Raw genomic sequence first — 20,097 nt, 5'->3', positions numbered from 1 at the left:
GTGGGTTTTGCAGCCATGTGTAAGGTGGCCCAGATGAAGCAGCAAATACTATTGCACCATTGTAACTCTTGAATAAAAGATGTAAAAGACTAGAGCAGCAGTAAAATTGTATCGGTTCTCATGCTAGTCTGTCCCTATAAAAGTGCTTTGTAAGAATGGGGTGGCATTACTGATGTTTTGGTCATTACTCTTCTTTTTTTTTTTTTTTTTTTGCTAAAAATAAGTTTTAGGCAGAGATAAGACCAGTGAACAGAACCGCATGACTGTCAAAAATACAGGGAAGTAAACATAATAGGCCATATTGAGGTCGGCAAAATCATTGAGGTGGAGTTCATTTATTGTACGATAAGTTTATAACATAGTTTTGATCTAAGAATGAAAAAAGAAGTCGCAAGATGTTCTAAACACATGATATAAGCAGAAGGATATACTCACATGGCGCGCATGTTGTTCTCAGGCAGCAGAGGTATCTCCAGCACCTTGGTGTTAGACTGCAAGGCTTCGTGGCTCGCGGTAGAGACGGTCTTGCCAGTTATGCGGTGGACCTGGTAGAAGGCATGCGGGCGCAGGAGCCGGTCGTCTGCCGTGCCAATAAACAGCTGGAGCGTCAAGGGCTCGCTCTCCATGTAACCGTAGAGCTGGCAGAGGAACAAAGAAAACCAGGTGAGCCCCTCAAAAACCCTAGTCAAGAACCCGACTCTTAAAATGCCATCTCCTTTGAGCTGTAATTACTTGAATGCACTGTGGCTAAGACTTCCTAATGATAGCTTTTAGCCTCAAAGCAGCTAAAACACACACGCACACATGCTAGCAGCGCTGTGTTTGTTTCTCCGGTAGGGCTGGAGACCGGAGGACGCTTTAACCTCGACCCAGTTTGGTCTGGCTAATCGTTAGGAGACTTCCCTTCAGGGGCTGGGGATTCTCAAAGATGGTTTTGATCTTCTTCAAGAGGTTCCTGAAGACTTCTCCTGGCCACTGGGCTAGGAGGTTGGCTCCTGTCACTTCACTGTTCATTAAAATGTTCAGAGTTGCCATAAAAAAGGATGCCTAGGGAGATGCAGGCTTACAGCAGACACTGACTGAATGGAAAGTGACCATTATCGACATGCAGCGAGAGAGCTGAGTGATTATTTTAAAGTCTGCCTGCAGGAAAGTTGTGTAGAACTGATGCCGATTACCCAACGAGCTTTTAAACGGGTTAAAGCTAATAATCCAGTATCATACAGAGATGTTTCATTCTTTGTTTTTTCAATCTCTATAACATTTTAACAGAATTACATGAAATGTATCAAGTCGTTTAATGGGAGAGTGTTATGAAGCTGTCGTCATTATTTCAAAAACAATAAATCTGAGGTCAAATGAACTCAACACATGCTCTATAAATTGTGGACCATTTGCAATGTCGAACATTTGCTGATGTTAATAAACAAGGTTTACTGATCGTAACATTTCAGATCTACAGTCGAAATGACGCAAATTTATTTTGATGTATACTAGAATAAGTGTTGTTAACTCTTGGAAAGACTATGGTAGTAGCCTGAAGCATTTACTGTATAGCAATGCATTTCTGAGCACAGCTTTACTTTGAGTGCTAACATGCTAACATGCGTGTGTTAAGTTTTGCCTCCATAACATCTCTCTTAGGCCTTCTGACATGGAACGAAACATGCGTTATGAATTTCATTACAGCTTGCGATGCATTGGCACTGTGCCAGAGACGGTGCCACACTGAGATGAAAGGCGTGAGAATCAGAACCCCCCACTTCAAACAGGTACCACTTCCTCTTTTGCCGGCTACCACTCAGCCCTTCTGCTCTCCAATAAAAAACACTTCAACACAGGCAGGAAGAGCTAACGGTCCTCATACACAAAGATAGAAGCCATTAGTCAAGGGTACAGTAAGTGGGAGACACTTACAGTGCAATGAATCTCCACTTGATACGATGTTCAGAAACATAGTGAAGAGTCCATAAAGGTTTTGAGGGGAAACTGAATAATATTATATAGAGATATTTATGTATAGACAATTCATTTACCTTAGTAGTGCTATTCTAATTATAAGTGTACTTTAGAATTGCTACTCAAGTCATACATTTAGTTATGGTAGTGTTGAAGAAGAGTTAAAGTAATTTAGTCATATATCCAAAATAAAGTACTACTTTAGTCATTAATTTACCTCAGTAGTGATAGACAGGTGAGGGATTTTAGAATCCACACAGACCTTATGCCAGGAGTGGCATAAGGTCACCCAAAAGCAGTGTGTAAGACTGGTGGAGAAGAACATGCCAGGATTCATAATAACTGTTATTAAAAAACAGGGTTATTACACCAAATATTGATATTGCATTATTTGAAGTCTGAAAGCTCTGCATATTTTTTTGTTATTTCAGCCATTTCTCACTTTCTTCAAATAAATGTTCTAAATGACTATTTGTATTTGGAATTTGGAAGACATGTTGTCCGTAGTGTTCATTTTACTCAAACATATACCTATAACTAGAAAAATTAGAGAAACTGATTTAGAAATTGAAGTGGTCTCTCAGAAGAAGTGCTACTTTAGTCATAAATTTACCTCAGTAGTGATAGTTATGTCAAAGGTTAGAGATTTTAGAATCTACAGAGAGAAAGACAGACAGGCTGTTGGTAGACAAAGAAATGCTCAGATAGCGTTACTATCCTAGCTCTGTATGGCTCATAAATTTCAGCTGGAAAACAACCAGCTTGTGAAAATGTTGTAAACCAATTGCCAAGCGATACCAAGCTTTTTTGGTTTACTTCAAAAACACATATATGATTAAACACAGAGGATTAGCAACTGTGTGCTGTGCTAGTAAACAAGCAGATCCAATGGACTGTGGCTTTGGTGCAACCCGAAGCTTTTCTAGTGTAACTGGATGTTCTGTTTCTCACTGTGTGTGGGCATCTGGATTGCTCCTAAAGAAAACAGTAAAAGAAAATGTTCGAAATGCTTGGAAAACCCAACACCAGGAACCAGACGCTCCGTCCGAGAGTTAAGACTGGCACCCAGAACTGAACCCACGTGTGTTTGTGGACCACATGTTAGATTGCCTTGAAAGCAAATAGATAGACCTGTCAAAATAAAGTCCATGTGGTGAGCCTGACTGCTTGCACTCGTCATTTAATGAATGTGTATAATTTCAGGTCTTTGACTTGTGAAGTCTCCTGCAGTGACCGAGTCAAAATGGTAAGGCTGTCAAACTAAATAATAGAAGCCGTGCTTACTTAAGCGGTTGAGTCATCCAACAGAATTCAGACCACATGTAACCTATGACATAATCTGATTAATGCTTTTATAATTACCTCTGTGACGGAGGCTGGGAGCGATTGGGGGAGTGTATTTGGGGAACTGGACCAATGGAGAATAGTGAGGAATATGTAAAACCATTAAACTGAGTGTTATTTGACAAGTGCTTAGACAGAAGCATGAACAATAAAGCCTGCTTTTCTTGTGCAGTTCACTAAAAATGATGACATGAGGTATCAGGATCAATGAGCTTACATTTCAAGTATCAAGCATTAATATGCCCAGAGCAATTTATACGTGACCTCAGGACAGCATAGAAAAAACTGACTTGTCCGATGGGCAATTTTATTTATGTGAACTAAAACCAATGTACTGTAGTTGAAGTTTTGCAATGCAAGAAACTGCCTTTATGCCCATTTGTGTCTAGTGTTGGCGAAGCACAGCGATGGAAAACACATGAGTTTTCATGAGTCAGTTTTTTTACCAGAGAACTTCTAAAAAATGTGCAAGGATATCCCATTAAGAAAGATAATAGTGGGTCAATTTTGTCAATACTATCATTTCCTGGGATTTGTTTTGAGAACAGAAGAATTTTGTTCCTAGCAATGAACTTTTAGGCCGCTTGCCCGTCTAGGCAAGTTGGAAAAAAACCTTAACAATGAACCCTGATAGCTAAAATGAACAGAATAAAAGTATGCAAGATTCGAGAATGGTACAATAAAATTCACTCTTTTATTCCAGGGCTCAATCTCTAGAGCTTAGAACATTAGAATGACAGAATTTCAAGCCAGTGAATGCTTCTGGCTTTCTTCCTCCCTATGGAGTCTTGCAGCTGTCCTGACCCTAAGTGCTAGTCACATATGCTTGTCATCAATGAGGCACGCCGGGGTCAGGGGCTTCTTGAAGTCCTGGTCTCTCTAGAGAGCACTTCATCTCCAAGGTGATCTCACCAGAGCGCTCGCTCCGCTTTATTATATTTTACTCGCTGTGTCACCGCAGCTAATTAGCTTCAGGCCCGTGCGCTACCAAGCGCTCATGGACAAATGGAAAAAAGGGAGTGAATTGGGCTCAGAATTTTTGTTTTATTGACTAGATCGTAAGGTCTAATCAGAAAATAGCCACGTCGTTCAAGTCGGGCCGTACAGAAGACCTTCTTGCTTTCATGCAAAACTGTCATACATTTCAGGTCCATTTATACTGCGGCACCATATCCTCTAGTGCCTTGTTGCAATTTGGACCGCTTTCTTTGACCAGGCATTACCTCAGCCTCACAAGTCTTGGGGAAGGTTACCACAGGAGACACGGATCGGCCACTCTTGCACTTGCAGGCGATGGTGGTGGCCGGTTTATTAATCGTGAAAGCGACCTCATGCACGAGAGGAAGTGATTAATGAGGTCAGGGAACTCACGGTGACGCTGGTCTTCCCGACACTAAAGGAACGCGGTTTGTCCCCCCTTGGGCAACCTCAGTCGATTCGTTTACCATATGTGCTCCCCTGAAACCCCTTTCCCCCTGTCTGTCTCCAGCCGCACACATGGAGACGCCGTCCAAAACGGCAGACTTAAACAGCAGCCTAAACTTTCACTTCTCTCTTGTCAAGGTTAGAGGAGCGGACAGTTCTTGGGCATGCTGACAGAGTTCTGCCTGCTGTCTGCTGTTTTGCATAGGGCTGAGAGTGAGGGTTGAGTTTGTGACGGCCAAAGAGCGAAAGAGCAAAACATCTCTGAAGGCTGATGACTCTTTCTACTTTATAAATCAACAGAATTAACATGGAAATGTTGGCTTATTCCTCATAACCGGGATGACATATGAACAGTGTCACTCTAATGGCGTTCTGTCATGGTGTTCCAACAGTAGCAGGCCTTGTAGGTATTAGTGAAATGTCCTCACTGGAAGCACATCAGTCCTGCTGGTCCTAGATTTGCAATAGTCACATTTGTTTAAGGAAATGAGAGGCTGATGAGTGGTCTTGTCTGAGAGTGAAGCTCAACTCATCCAAGTGCATTCTTTGAACCTCTCATTATCCACGTTTCCAGTATTTACTTTTTACACCTTCTTCTTCTTTATCTACCTCTGTATTAGCCCGTATCTAATTCCTCTTCTCTCCTGTTCTCTCCTTTTTTTCCTTATTTCTCACTTTCCAACTCTTCACTGTGGTAAGCAGGAATGTCACGACTGGTCTAGTCCACGTGGCGTAGTGAGGGGGAGCAGGAGAGAGAGAGAGAGAGCGAGTGAGACAGTGAGTGTGTGAGACAGCGAGAAAGCGAGAGAGGGGGAAGCAAGTAGAGGGAGGAGGAGGCAGACCTCAGCCCATTATCACATTCACTCCCAAGTGCTGACAGTCACCCGGCGAGGCCTCTCTGTACCAAATTAAATCTACACTCATCCAAGTCTTCTCTGTCCTTCTCCAAATCCCCCTTTATTAGCTTTCCATTTCTCCGCACACTGTTTGTTCCACACATGTGTGTTATTGTGCTTGGCTGCGCAAGTAACCAGAGGCACTTTTCTGGTGCTCGGCAGAGCAACTGCAGTCTGCGCTGGGTATTAAAACACAAATCGAATGTTATGTCATCGAGGGCCAACGTTTGGAGAGCGGGGCCCGTGTCTAGACCAGTGATCATACAGCTCTAAGCTCCGTATAAATTGATGGCTTTAAAACAACGGCTTCGAACTCCAAACGCCTCGCCAAAGGCTACAATCTGACGTATACAGGATTCCAGTGCTCCGTGATCTAAACGGCGGTCACCGATGCCTTACCTCATAAATCTGTGGTCCTCGCCTCAAACCAATGAAAATGTTGCTGTTGTGTAGCATTCTTCGACTTACTCTATGGCTGCAATTAGTGGTTTCCCAATACCAAGGTCTTGAGTAAGGGGAGCTCCTCAAAGAAGAAGAAGAAGTAGTCTAGGCCGGGGTGTTTAATGCGGCTTTACATAATCAACATGAGACACTAATGAAGACTTCAGTCTCTTTATGTTGAAAAATTAAATGATGTCATCAATGTACAGAGGGGTTTCCATGTTTTTCCACGATACATGGTACCAAAGTTCTGTTCAGTTAAGCAGTTTCACACTACGCGATTTTAGGCCAGATTTTCCAGTTCCCTATTGACTGTTTTTGGAGGTTGCTGTCAAATGCCTTGAACTGCAGGCTAAAAGATTTAATCCAAAGTGATTGGTGAGTGATCAACAAACTCAAATCTAGCAAGTTTGATATCTGGACCTGTCAGTGACGGCTATCTCCATTGAGAGCACATGGTAAAAAGAAAACCAAGCTGAAGTTATACATGTGTCTTTATCCATTTTCTTGTCTTTTTTCTGCGTTTCCTTCTGTGTGGGGGTAACTGGAGCAAACCAGCGGAAGGCCCTGAAGGATCTGGCTGAAGAAGTTAAAGAGTACTTTTTGGCTTTGGTGGAGCAGCAAAAAAGTGTTGGAGAATTAACTCTTAACCTGAGTTTCATCAATGAATCTTTCTAGGAAACTAAAGAACATGTGATAGTTTTCTCACATTTAGGCAATTTAACTATTATTCATTATTAAGGCAGTGAAATGGCAAACAACACGCTTAGCCCTATCAGAGATATACAAAAAGGACTTTCACTCTGTCTGAACTACTCCCACCACTATCTCAAAAATAAGTGAAAGAGAAACTAATAGGCCTGGTTTCCTTTTAAAACATCCGCCAGAGGTAATCTTGGCATGACCTAAAAGTTAAAACTATGCCAGTTAAAGTCGTCATAGTAGATGAAGACATATATAGCTGTAAGAGTCAGCATAACGTCCCAGTTATGTCCCAGGCCTTTACCCTTAACGAAACACAATTCCATGTAATTCTGCACTGGCAAATACATTGGATTTCAGTTTCAAATTGAAGGAAAACCCATTAATCCCGACATGGTCTTTCACCCGAAGGTAGAACGTTTGACGTTCTCCCCAGAATGGAAAACCACTGTGTACATGTTGGCCTGAGCTGTGGTGCGGCGACGTTCCCCCCATGATGGTAGTGCGGTCGGCAGCAGCTAGTAAAGTGGAAAAGCGGCTAGAGAGGTCAACAGCCTCCATCAGCATTTGCCTGCCAGCTGGGCAAATTAAACCTACACAAAAGCAGGATTTGAATATCGAAGAATTAAGGGATGGCGGAGAAAGAGTGAGACAAATTTAGGGTGTTTGCAGACTTGTCCTGAATACAAGAGTCTGCACAAAGGAATATATTCTGGGCTTGCTTGGCGGAAGGGATCATTATAGATCATTTGTTTTTACATGCAAGAACTCTTTCCAATTTAAAAATCAATCACGCAACCCCACACACAGCACCTGGAGTAGATAGCTTCCACAGTACGGTGCGGATAGATTACAGGAGGACCAGAGATAGGTACTCTGGAATGTTTCTGGGCTCCAAAACAGCTTTCACACTTAACCAAAGGCTAGTGTGAAAACGCCCTCACAGACCACTGCACTTTTAAAGCAAGGATTTCCACCATCATGAGGCTTCCCTTCAACCGTTCCACCCCTCCTCTCGGCAGTCTTGAATCTCTTACCTGCCAGTAGGTTGGTGTGGTGGAGAGGGAGAGTGATGTCAGCTCTACAAAAGGAACTTTCCTAAACAAAGAGGAGCCTGTGTGTTTGGCAGCAGCCATGGAAGGGGTTAGAAAAACACCTCCGTTCATTACAGCAATGCTGCAGAAACTCAATGATAATTAATGAGCATGCCGGTGGCAGAAAATACTGGACCAGGAGATGGGAGTGGACCTTTCCATTCAAGCTCCAGCTGTCTATACCTACGCAAATCTAAGGGGACACAGTGGTCCACAGCGACTGCATGCAGAGTCGATGACTGACGAGGCTTTGCTTGTCGAGGGGCAGGAGTTAGGCACTGTTTTGGTGTTGCTATTTTGTGGGTGGGAAACTGTGCTAATGCCTCAACAGTGCATGAGAGAAAAGCAGTGCTGTGTGCTGGAGTGAGCTGTCAGCATGTGGATTGACCTGGGAGTGCTTTTGAGGGATGAGTGCTTCACCAGAAATGACATCAGCAATGAAGCGAGCTCCCCTGGAGCCCTGGATTGGTGGCATCAGATGGGCTGCGGGACTCCTGCCCCCCTGCCTGCCTAGTTCCCCTGTGGGGCTCCACTGGGGCCCAGGGTCCTTAATCAGCAGGAAGCAGAGGGTCCCCGAGGGTGGCAACCCTGCTGAGCCCCAGCTGCCTGCACGATGACTCTCTGCACCCCACACCCCTTCCCCCACGCTACCATTCTCCATGGCTGCATCAACCCATCCAGAGCTTACTACTGGTTACTATTTCATTTAGGTAGAAATAAAGGTTTGGTAATTGTTTTTTTTACCTTGTATTTGTGTGCAATTCTTTGAAGTTTGTAAAGCAACAAGGTAACTTTACACTTTTCCCATAGTCCTTAGCACTGGACTGTCCACACCAAGTGCTGACCAGTCTGAGTGTCTTTCTCTTATCTCTCCATAAAGAGGTCTCTCGGTAAAGAGGACTGCCCATCACAAATAAAAAATAGCCAGCAGTGATTTTCTTCAGATCTTCGCCTGAAGTTAGACACTCTGCCTGCCCCTCAATTTAAGAAGCTGCAGGCTGAAAAGGCTTCTAGATATCTTGGCCACATCAATATTTAAGGCAGTAAATCACAGCAAAAAAAGTAAAAGGTAAAATATGTTAATAATGTGAGCGTAACAGAAGAAGTGCGTCACTGAAATGTTGTTTTCGACTCATTTCCTTTGAGGAACAACAGTTTTATTGGCCCCTGGGAACATGGTAAAAAAAAAATCACACCAGAATCGCACCATACTACAACCAGGTGCAACACTGGCTTCATAAGAGGAAAACATGACTCTAGAATTGCTGATCTGTGAACAGCTCCCTTGGTCTACACAAACTGCCTTAAATACAATAAGAAAGGCAATGTACTGAACAGTAGATGTTGCTCACATTTGCCAGAAAAGAGTGCCTAAATGTGGTGTGATTGCCACTCATGAGTTATAAATTGCATGGCCGTGAAGGCAGAGCTAGAACATCTGTAACCATAGATGTAAACTATTCTAACCAATGTTAGACAGATGTTCACAACCGCATGGTTTGCAGGTAAAATACTCTACATTTTTGTGCTTGTTGTTGATCATAATTTTAGTTTTAATTCTAAATAGTCTTAACTGTAAGTAAAATGCAACATGCCATTTTTTTATGCCTGTTCGAAACCAAGCCAAACTAAGTGAGAACATGCTCCAAGTAAACAAACTTATCAACTCATCCAGACCATAGAAACCAACTACAGGTGTAAAAAACACCCTAAATTACAAATACAACATATTATACAACAGTTAGTTCCGACCTCACAATCTGATTGGTTGAGAAGTGTTCTAGCCGTGCTGATATATGTGATAACATCACGGCCTTCTCACACTAAACTTGTATCACTCCGGCAACGCGTTGCCGAGTAACGGCGTATACACACAGGACACCCGCAGCAGCGTTAGCTTAGCACAGGTTAGCTCTCAGCCGCGGCACGCTCTCCCACAGCCCGCAACGCTGGCTCGTCTTTCGTGGAAAAAAGGGAAAGAAAATCGCTCGGTTAATACCGTCTGAGAGCCAGAGCGCTAATCAGCCAGGCTAGGCTAAGCTAAGTTAATGCTGAGCTAAAGCAAGCTACGCTAACCTAACCACAATCCAGCCGGATAGCTAAACCAACACCACCCAGCAAAACAAGCAGAAATGCTTAAAAAATGCGCAGCTTTCACCTGAAGACGACTCCACGGAGCAGGAGAGGAGAGTATTAGCGTTATTTCACGCTCCTAACGTTACCATCTTCGCTTATTCCCAATTTTGATTTCAAGCTAACTTTCATGGTGTTAGTCTGTATGAACCATGCACCGTTTTGTAGTTAAGTTTCATTTCTGTTACAGTTTTTGTGGAACTACTTTTTGGTGGAAGGCACAGTCCATATTAAAGCATATTCAAACTGAATTTCTTGAAGTTCTTTAATTTATTTTCTTTATTCATTTTGTAAAAAAAAACAAAAAACTGTTGTATAAAAGCAATAGAACACTCGAGGTTGTGTGTTATCACTCCTTCAGCTTGTGCCTACGACCGAATCACAGCCGTGATGTTATTCGTGATAACACACTCCCTCTCGTGTTCTATTGCTTAAATATAAACATACGTTTTGCCATTGATTGGTAAGTTTGTCTAGGCTGGATCTTAAAGACTGTTTTCTTTCAAAATGTCATGTACAACATGTTAAAACTCAAAATCAAAAGGGACAAAATAATAAAAGAAAAAAATCATACAGATGATATCATTCTAAGTCACCTCTACTAGTTTTCAAATTTTGGTCAACACCCTTATTTTTGCTGTCACAGACCACCACTGAATGCACCAGTACAGAATGAGTGATGGAGTGGCATAAGCTCAGTCAGGTCCAGTTCAGAATGCCAAGAGCCTGACAGGCCAGGCGGCTGAGCCTCTCGGCCTGTGTTAACAAATTTACCTTCAGCACTGAGACATGACTTTTGGTGGAGAGGAAATGGCTTATAAATAACACCTAAGAGTTGATGAATTGAAATCGCTGAGAAGTGAAAAGTGCCCATGTCTGATTGGGGAGAAAATAAGCGTTTGGAAAACAGCTGCAATACCTCTTCCACTACTGCCTTTACCAAGAGACGGCAGCACGGCTGCGGAGGTTCTGTGTCCACTCTGGATTTCATGGTCCCTCACACACACACACACACACACATGCACAACCACACACACATAGCAATACACTTTCCACCTTAAATAAACCAAGAGTAGAATTAAAAGTAAGGCTTGGGTAAAAGAGAGAGAAAGAAAGAAGAAACAGAAAGAGAGTGTTCTGCTTTAGGTAATGCAGGTAGGTGAGAATGACGTGGGACCTTAAAGGGCTGCCAAGCACAACACAGAGAGGTGGTGCTCTCGCGCCATGCTAATTGCATCAATATGCGCCACTGCAGTTTACTCCCACCACGTGCTGTAGACGATTGACTTCGGCCTTCATGGGCCATTAATAACACACACATTGGTGTGACACTCAGGCACACACACAACTCGCTTTTTTCCCTCGCTTTCTCTTTCTTTCTGTCACTCTCAAACACACACCTGTGCGTACTGAAAACCCAAGTGCTCAAGAAGCAAAAACAGACCTGTTTGAAATAGTCAAGACTTTCTAGAAGTAGGAACAAGGTGGCAGTCAGACACAATAAATCCGTGTTTATTCAGGGAAAGCTACTGATGATATCCCTAGCTATTTTAAGCTTTTACTTGTTTCTTACTGGTCTTTGTTTACCTGAAGAGATCAACAGGAATCACACTAGTCCTCTCTTTATGTGTTGAAAGAAGGAGAAGAAATGGATCAAACTGTCTTAGCTTTTGGCTTTTTCAACTATTTTGCCTGTGCAATTAGCATATTAACGCAATTTGAACTAGGGGTGGGCGATATGGCTCTAAAATAATATCACGATTTTTCATGGTATTTTCATGATAACGATACTTTTGGCGATATGACAATTATTATTTAAATTATTTAGAATTTTATTATTGCATGCAATATGATATGGCTAACTGAGATCTTTAAAAAAATGTATCAGATTTGTAACAGAAGTCAATGATCCAGAATGTTATGATACTAGTAATGCACTGCAAATATCTACAAATATCCAGGATTAAAGTAAATTAAATGATACTGGACAGATATAATCTGTCTCTAGTATATATATAATGGGTAATTAGAACAGTGTGATTTTTTCTTTTGCTAAATTAGGTAATTAGAGGTGGGTAATATGGCTCGATATTTCAGGGTATAATATCGTTCACAATATTTACATTTTTTGGCGATATTATCACATACGATATGATATGGCACACCCCTAATTGGAACTAAACATTTCATTATGATAGGTCAAATTATTCAACAGGCATTTATCAAATGTTGGTACCACTTTAAAATAAGACTACCTTTCTAAAGGGTTTATTAATGTTTTACAATTAGTATATAAATGGTTGCTAATTAGGTTGTAAATGCCTTAAAAATGATTAACAATCAGTTATAACGCATACATAGCAAGGGCAACAATACAGATGGCTGTGGGTTCACTATTTGGCAAACAACAGGTCATTGTTGCCCTTTCTACGTATGTGTTATAACTGATTATTAATGATTTTTAAGGCATTTACAACCTAATTAGTAACCATTAATAAACTAATTGTAAACCATTTATAAACCCCTTATAAAGATAGTCTTATTTTTAAGTGGTACCCAAATGTTTTACTAAACAGATGCATCTCACACATTATAATCGCTAAAACAAAAAGCAATAGATCTTGTTTTTTAAACATAAATTATGTCAAGTCTCGGATGGATTCAGTGACCTTATGTCTTATTTAGTCCTTATGTACCAGACATTAAAACGCAAAAGCAGTGAAAAAAGGACAGGTGGCGTCGATCCTTCTAATGAAAACTAGTTATGTTAACATGAAAACGATAGTCTTGAGTCTTGGTTTTGAGTTTTGCAGCCTTCCAAGCCTTGACTCTATCACCAGGATGTGTCTGGGAATCCTAAAAAGCACAACTGGCGTCATAGTGACCTCTCTATCTCTTAGGGTGGTGCTAGCCTGTGTGGGCTGATATAATAACACTAGCACTAGTATTCTCCTCTAAGCGTGTTGAGCTGCATAATGCCATGGTGTTAGTTTTTTTTTCACACTTCATATGACTAAATATGAAAACGCTGGTGTATTCATAGACTAAGAAAGATACATATACATAAGTAATATCTAAGAATATTTTTTGAGATCTCTATATGTGTAACAAATCATGGCAGTCTAAAAAATACTTTTTTAAACATCATCAGACATTTTTGCTTTATTGATCCTATTTTGCCACACAGTGCTTGGACCCTGAAAAGACAGATGGATAACTCCCACAGCATTTACATCAGTTAATAGAAATAAATGTGCTACAAGCTGGTAACAATGATTGTTCACCCAATTATATCTATATACTATTTATTATCTACTGTATATATACTCAATAATATACAGCTTCGGAAAAAAAATAAGAGACCACTTCAGTTTCTGAATCAGTTTCTCTGATTGTGCTATTTATATGTATATGTTTGAGTACAATAAAAATTGTTGTTTTATTCTATAAACTACGGACAACATTTCTCCCAAATTCCAAATAAAAATATTGTCATTTAGAGCATTTATTTGCAGAAAATGAGAAATGTCTGAAATAACAAAAAAGATGCAGAGCTTTCAGACCTCAAATAATACAAAGAAAACAAGTTACAACATGTTTATAAAGTTTTAAGAGTTCAGAAATCAATATTTGGTGAAATAACACTGGTTTTTAATCACAATTTTCAAGCATCTTGGCATGTTCTCCTCCACCAGTCTGACACACTGCTTTTGGATAACTTTATGCCACTCCTGGTGCAAAAAGTCAAGCAGTTCAGTTGCTTTGATGGCTTGTGATCATCCATCTTCCTCTTGATTATATTCTCATCATTTTTAAGCGGTGCCTTATTCTTTTCCAGAGCTTTATTTTCCCCTACTTTTAGAAAGCTACTGAATAAAGATTGACTATGTTTTCATTTTCAAATTATATTTAATTTTTTAAATGTTCATAAAAAGTAAAATACTACACCCACGTGTTGGACAATGGTTACACGTCTGCATACATAATATATGAATAAAAATGAAACATTTTGTAGAATTGTGTAGCAATTGGACATGGAGGTGGGTTACCTGCACCACAGGGTGTCCTCCTGACAAGGCTTTCACTGCTCCTCGGCTGCCTTCCGTCTCGTAGTGCGCTCGGTGGTGGGATTTGGGCTGCACTTCAATCTGCAGGCTGTAGGGGCCCGAACAGGACGGCAGCTGCCAATCAAGTGCCGGCAGAGACGGGCTGCCAATCAGAAGACAGAGCAGTTCTTAAAGATTTATGGATCACACTCAGAGTTGTGCACAAGCAGACATTCTCAGTGCTCTGGAAAGCATTTGGATTAGAACCCTTCCATGTCATCATAGCCTCTAATCTAATCATCTGAAGTCACAGCCTGACATACTTGGATCCCAAAGCCTGGCTGCTAATTGCAGACCTTTCTTCAGAGGAATTAATGAAAGAGGCATGCGCTCTGCTTTTGGCTGCTTTGGCTGCTTTATGCTTTCTATCAGGATCTGACAGCTCGTCACAGCAAGTCACTGAAAAGCTCTTTGAAAAATGGGACAAATTTAAGAAGCTGAATTTGTTATTCAGTAAAATAATATGTTAAAAAAAATTGAATAAACTGAAATGTACAGATACCAATCAATTTCTGATACCCATGTCTTATCTTCGACTACTTGCCAGTACTAACTACTGATGCACTGCAAAAAATCCATCGGCAAAAGCTAGACACAATTTATGTAAATTGAGACATAAATGTTTAAACTAAGCAAAAAAAATCTGCCAATGGGCAATCACAAAGTTTCAAAATGAGTGAAATAAGCTTAAATCAAGCAAAAATTATTTATTATATGGCTTAAATTTGTACACAAGAATCAATATAACTTGAATAGTAACTTTTTGTGCTTATTTTGAGTCTAAATTACTTTAATAATGTGAAAATTCTAAGTGAGACTGAATAAGATCATATTCCTAAAATAAGTAAAACAATCTTACACTTACGATGCTTAGTAAGATGTATCAGAAAAAAAAAAGATTTTTTGCCTTAAAACTAGTTAATTTCACTTGCTAAAAATAAGGGTTTTGCAGTGTGCTGACTTTATCTAATAAAACTGCTCAACAGGTGCCTATATATTATGATTAATATTATACATAAAATGGCATGAAATAGGTCCACATTTTTGTGTTTTGCAATTATCTACTTTAAGTTTTACCCAATTGTTAATTATTTGGTTTTTATTATTATTTGGACTTTTCTAAAAAAAAAAAAAAAAAAAAAAAGGTGTAGATTTCTACATTAATAAAGGCACATAAGATACCTTACAATCTCTCTTCCAAAAATGAGAAATGGTTTGATAGATTCAATTTATTGAAGCTTGGCTCAAATAATTAATGTAACGTGAAGCCATATTTCCTGAGCGTGACATCCACCTAGAAACCCTAAGCCAATGATTTTGAACTTGTACTTTAATGCAGAACGAAGAGCCATGTTTGTGAACAAGACACTGTAAATTTTTATAAAAACTTCATCAACCATCAATTGAAGGTTCTATAAATGTTTTAAAACACTCTTTATGGAACCAAAAATTAAGTTTTTTTTCCAACATCACTCTTTATCTACTTTATTTTAAGAGTATAAGAGAGTACGAACAATCTTAGCTTTCCCAAACTCAAATCGATCCCAAACTTACGTACCGTATTTTACAGACTATAAGGTACAACGTATTATAAGGCACACTATTAATAAGCATCTATTTTCTGGCCTATTTTCAGCCATAAAGTGCACCGGATTATAAGACGCATTTTAAGCAAAAATAATAAGAAACAAGTTTATCACCATGTTTCTCTTCTAATGGGAAAAATGAGGGAAGCGCCTAAGCAAACAAAACTGTAATTCTTAAAAAAAACAAACATTTTTTTTCAAAATCAATCAAGTGCTGGATGTTAATCTACACAGATTTCTTTCCTGAAAACTGTTGATTTGAGTGAGTCTTTACGCTTCCGTTTATTTGCAGTAAGTTTAGAATTCCAGTATTTTCAACAGCACGGTTAGCAGCAAGGCTTAGCGCTAGCAAATGCCACCCAACAGCGCTACACTAAGGAACCCTGAGTGTTCTGGTGAGCCAGGAAGCTATCAGCTAGCGGTTCGTCACACGTAACTTGTTATAACACGCAGCTTGTTGGTAAACACGCAGACTACAATCTGATATACTCACCTCTGAACGGCGAAAGAGCTAGCGCTGCGGTTATTGGCTAATGCTAATACTGCTCCAGCCTTGTTGCTGGAGAAACTTTACTGAAAATCTTTAGTGAGGCGCAACAGATTATAAGGAGCATTGTCGATTTTTAGGCAAATTAAAGGATTTTAAGTGTGCCTTATAATGCGGAAAATACGGTATATGTTACGATGGTGTAAGTCAGAGTGACTGCGCTATGTTTTGTTTTGTTTTCATCTCTGTCGCCACAGCCCTGAGAGATCAGCCAGAGAGCAGATTCCCACGTGAGAAAGCAAGAAGGCAACAGTTATCCAATGCTCTCAAGCACCAGCGGAACGGAGTTTCACTGCGTCCGGATGCCTGTCCGACACAGAGCCAACGACCCAGCGGCTCGAGTGGCTTCAATCTCAGCCATCCTCTCGGAACGCTCTGCGTGTTCCCTGACCCGACGCGAACCGGCTTCCCTCACATTTTTATCGGCCGCGTTTCTCAGAGTGGAGGAGGCGGCGGGGGAACCTGCAGCCAGCACCATCAGCACTGACACCATCACTTCCTGTTCCCCACTATCACCATCAAACACTTGATTTCCGGCAGGAAAATGTGCCAGCAGAGGAAAACACACACACACACAAACACCCACATAGTGTACACACACACACACACACACACATAGACACAAATACACACATACTGCACACAGGGGGACACTAAGGATTGTTAAAATGGGAAGGTGAAAAAAAAAACAATAATAAAATGATGTGTGTTAGTGTATGAGGTATGTTTGTATGTACGTTGCTATGGGCACTTGGCTGGCCATACACTCACACACACACACACAGACACACTCAAACACACACACACACACACAGACATAATCCACTGCGCCACCCTTTGGAACATGATTTATGAAATGTTACAGAACTTCAAAGAAAAGCCTTCTGTCTTCATACATTTAGCAAGAGGCCATCTTAACCAGTCTTAAGCTGCACCCACTGCCGACTTTGAAAACACAAAGTAAACATACTCTTATGTTAAATAAACAGACGTTATATTCCTTAAAAAACAATCCGCGCTGAGGAAAAGAAGCAGCACGCCGTTTACATTTCTCGTTTTACATTCAGAGACTTCGTAGAAAGTCATAATCTGGATGTAAACACCCATAAATCACCAGAAACACCAGCCCTCCTTTCACGATCAAATCATCTCTCCAAACATCTCCATGCGCTCGAACCTAACAAGGCCGTAAATCATAAATCAACACTACAGAAACAGAGACACTTGAAAGTGCTCAAGACTGTCTACTGTAGCAGGATTAGAGAGCTGGATTTCTGCTTCAGCCTTAAGCTTAAGTTCCTCTAATAGTATGTGGAGATGCTCTCGTTATTGTGTTGATAATGAAGTATGTCAATAAACTGCTTTACTTTCCTGGAAATCTGCAATTCTAATGTTTGTACAACACTAGAAAAAGAGAAAGAAGTGTGCTTCATTTAAGAGCTTCAGACCTACCATGGAGAGCAGATAAACAATATTCAGTGTCGTCACTCAATGAACTCAATGGCAAATGAATTCCGGAAATTACATGAAGGAGCTGAGGTGTAAATGAAACTGAATATTAAATTAATAAAGGGTTGCATCCAATTAATTTGTTTTTCCACCTCAATTTCTCTCCCAAATTAGTCATTTTCCATTCTCATTCATTAAGTTACACTAGTACACACTGATATGCCAAAAGTAACAAGACTTTATTTAGGAATTTATGTCATGTGATAATGTAGCACTAGTAGTATATTTGTTAGTGATTCTCTTAAAACTCAAAAAGTATAAAGTGCTTCAAAGTGCTTTAAAGTACAGCAATTTCTGACATATCGCCTTCCGCCTTTCCAGCTCCCGCTAAGAATTTGCTACATTATTCATCTACATACCTGATGTACGGCTTGGGTTTGGGCCAGGAGTAGGGATGTGGAGGCACGTCCAGGAATCCCGCACAGTAGCTCTCCTTCTTGAAAGGCGTTCGGCTGCTGTTGGAGTAGTCCTCCTGGCAGAGCTCCGTGCTGGAGGCCATCTCATCTCCACCTGGCTCCACCTTCAGGCTCATGGCAGCATTGTGGTCCAGGTTGGTTTTGCGGGATTTGAGGGGCACGCCTTCGCCGATTTCTGCTAGGCCGTCCGTGCTGAGGGCGTTGATGGCAGCTACGATGGCTGAGTTGGTGTACTGGTTGGTGGTGGAGCCTAGCCATGCCTCTTCGACCCCGCTGAGCCTGGGTGAGCCCTGTGGTGAAGCGCCAGGAGACTGGTTGGGTGAATATGATGGCTGCCTGTAGGGGGCGCCGTTGAAGCTGTATTTCCTCTTGCCGTGGCTTCCGACAGTGCAGACCGGCGAGCTGGGGCGAGAATTGCGAGGGACAGCCCCGGTCCAGCTGTCGTCGTTGACTATGGTGCCGTGTGGAGAGGTGGACGGCGAGTGATGAGGGGACGGGACGGAGCCGGGGGCGTGAGGGCAGGACAGCAGGGATGAGGAGCCTTTGGGCGAGACGCAGGGTGACTGCCAGGGCGAGTTCTGGGGCGAGTTGTCGTAGTTGTAGAAGCCCGACTCGTACGAGGCCTCGGAGTTGCAGCTGCGAGAGGACAAGCTGCTGGCTGGACTCAGACAGCTGGGGTCACGGTAGCCGTCGATGCTGGGGAGGGTCAGGGTCACGATGTTGACCCGCTTGGCCATGGGGTCGACTGTGCTGCTCTCTTCCACCTCCTCCTCAGACATCTGGCCGTAAGTAGTGATCTCGATGCGGGGGCTCTCCAGAGGCGGTGCCCCGTTAGGCCTGAGCCCGTGGGACAGGTAGTAGCCCGACGCCATTGGGTTTTCGTGGAGCCCATAGCTCGCCTGGTGGCAGGAGGAGACCGAGATGACAGGGCTGGTCTGCAGGTTGTGGTACTGAGATGCCAGGCAGGGGTTACCCATTCCCAGAGGCAGTGACAGGCTAACGTTTGGCGTGTAGCTAAAAGCTTCTGCAAATACAACAACAAAAAAAAAACACAAGATGTTAGTGAGCTCATTAGAATCTTAACTGCAAAGTAAAAGCCCTTTCAAAGCCTTTTAATCAATCTGACTCAATCAGATGCAAACTTTTCTAGATATTTCTAAAAGTCTCATACCTATAGAGCCTTGACACAATATATATATATATATATATATATATATATATATATATATATATATATATATATATATAAGAGAGCAGTAAAAACTGGAGTTTCAAAGGGTTAGGATTAAGTTTCACTGTTGATCACTGTAGATCAACTTTCTGCTGCATGTTTTTTTTTAATACTTTTATAAATGTTTGGTACCACTGCTTCAGATACTGCTACTGTAACCACACCATGCACCATGCAGAATTCTGACAGTATGCCACTGGTAAACAAAAATGCCTTATTTGCTAACATTACTATCTTTTCCCTGTATAGCTTGTATCTGCCCATGACAAAGTGTGAACCTGCCGTCACTGCTCAAAAAAAGAGAAAAAAAATACACGGAAGATTTTTTTTATTTAACTCTGTATATAGATATATCTACGCATTTATAAATGTATAATAAATCTTGTTTTTATTTAAAAGAAAATTAAACAGCTGTGCTAACATTGGCTTTGCCTAATAAAGTGTTTTTAATAAAAAAATTAAACTCAGCAGAACTTTTTTTTTTACTTTAAATTAAAAGTTTTAACAGTCCAACTCTCCAATCCGTCGTGATTCAACAACAGGGTTGCCTAGCGCAAAAATGCCACACCTTACAAAAAGTACAAGACAAATTCCCCACCACCCTCCACCCCTTACTTAGGCCAACAAATTCATTCAGTTTCATATTATAGAGAAGTCACTCAGGTCTGGATCAGAGCAGCGAAGCTTCTTTTTTTCTTTTTTTTTTTC

At 41.2% G+C, this 20,097-nt stretch overlaps 1 protein-coding gene across 3 annotated transcripts in view; it reads right to left on the bottom strand.

The window, feature by feature from the left end:
* The window catches only part of LOC103045210 (nuclear factor of activated T-cells, cytoplasmic 1), a 104,410-nt gene that overhangs the window by 76,233 nt on the left and 8,080 nt on the right, over positions 1–20,097 (bottom strand). For all 3 annotated transcript variants that reach the window (XM_049478607.1, XM_049478609.1, XM_049478608.1), the window contains exons 2-4: positions 18,102–19,182; positions 14,044–14,203; positions 436–638 (exon numbers count right to left, since the gene is read on the bottom strand). In XM_049478607.1, the coding sequence (XP_049334564.1) occupies positions 436–638; positions 14,044–14,203; positions 18,102–19,182 (1,444 nt within the window). The remainder of the gene's footprint in view (positions 1–435; positions 639–14,043; positions 14,204–18,101; positions 19,183–20,097) is intronic.

This window comes from Astyanax mexicanus, chromosome 4 (assembly GCF_023375975.1).
Source record: "Astyanax mexicanus isolate ESR-SI-001 chromosome 4, AstMex3_surface, whole genome shotgun sequence".
Taxonomy (NCBI): domain Eukaryota; kingdom Metazoa; phylum Chordata; class Actinopteri; order Characiformes; family Acestrorhamphidae; genus Astyanax; species Astyanax mexicanus.
The sequence above is the reverse complement of the archived record's forward strand: the minus strand, read 5'-3'. Positions and strand labels throughout refer to the sequence as shown.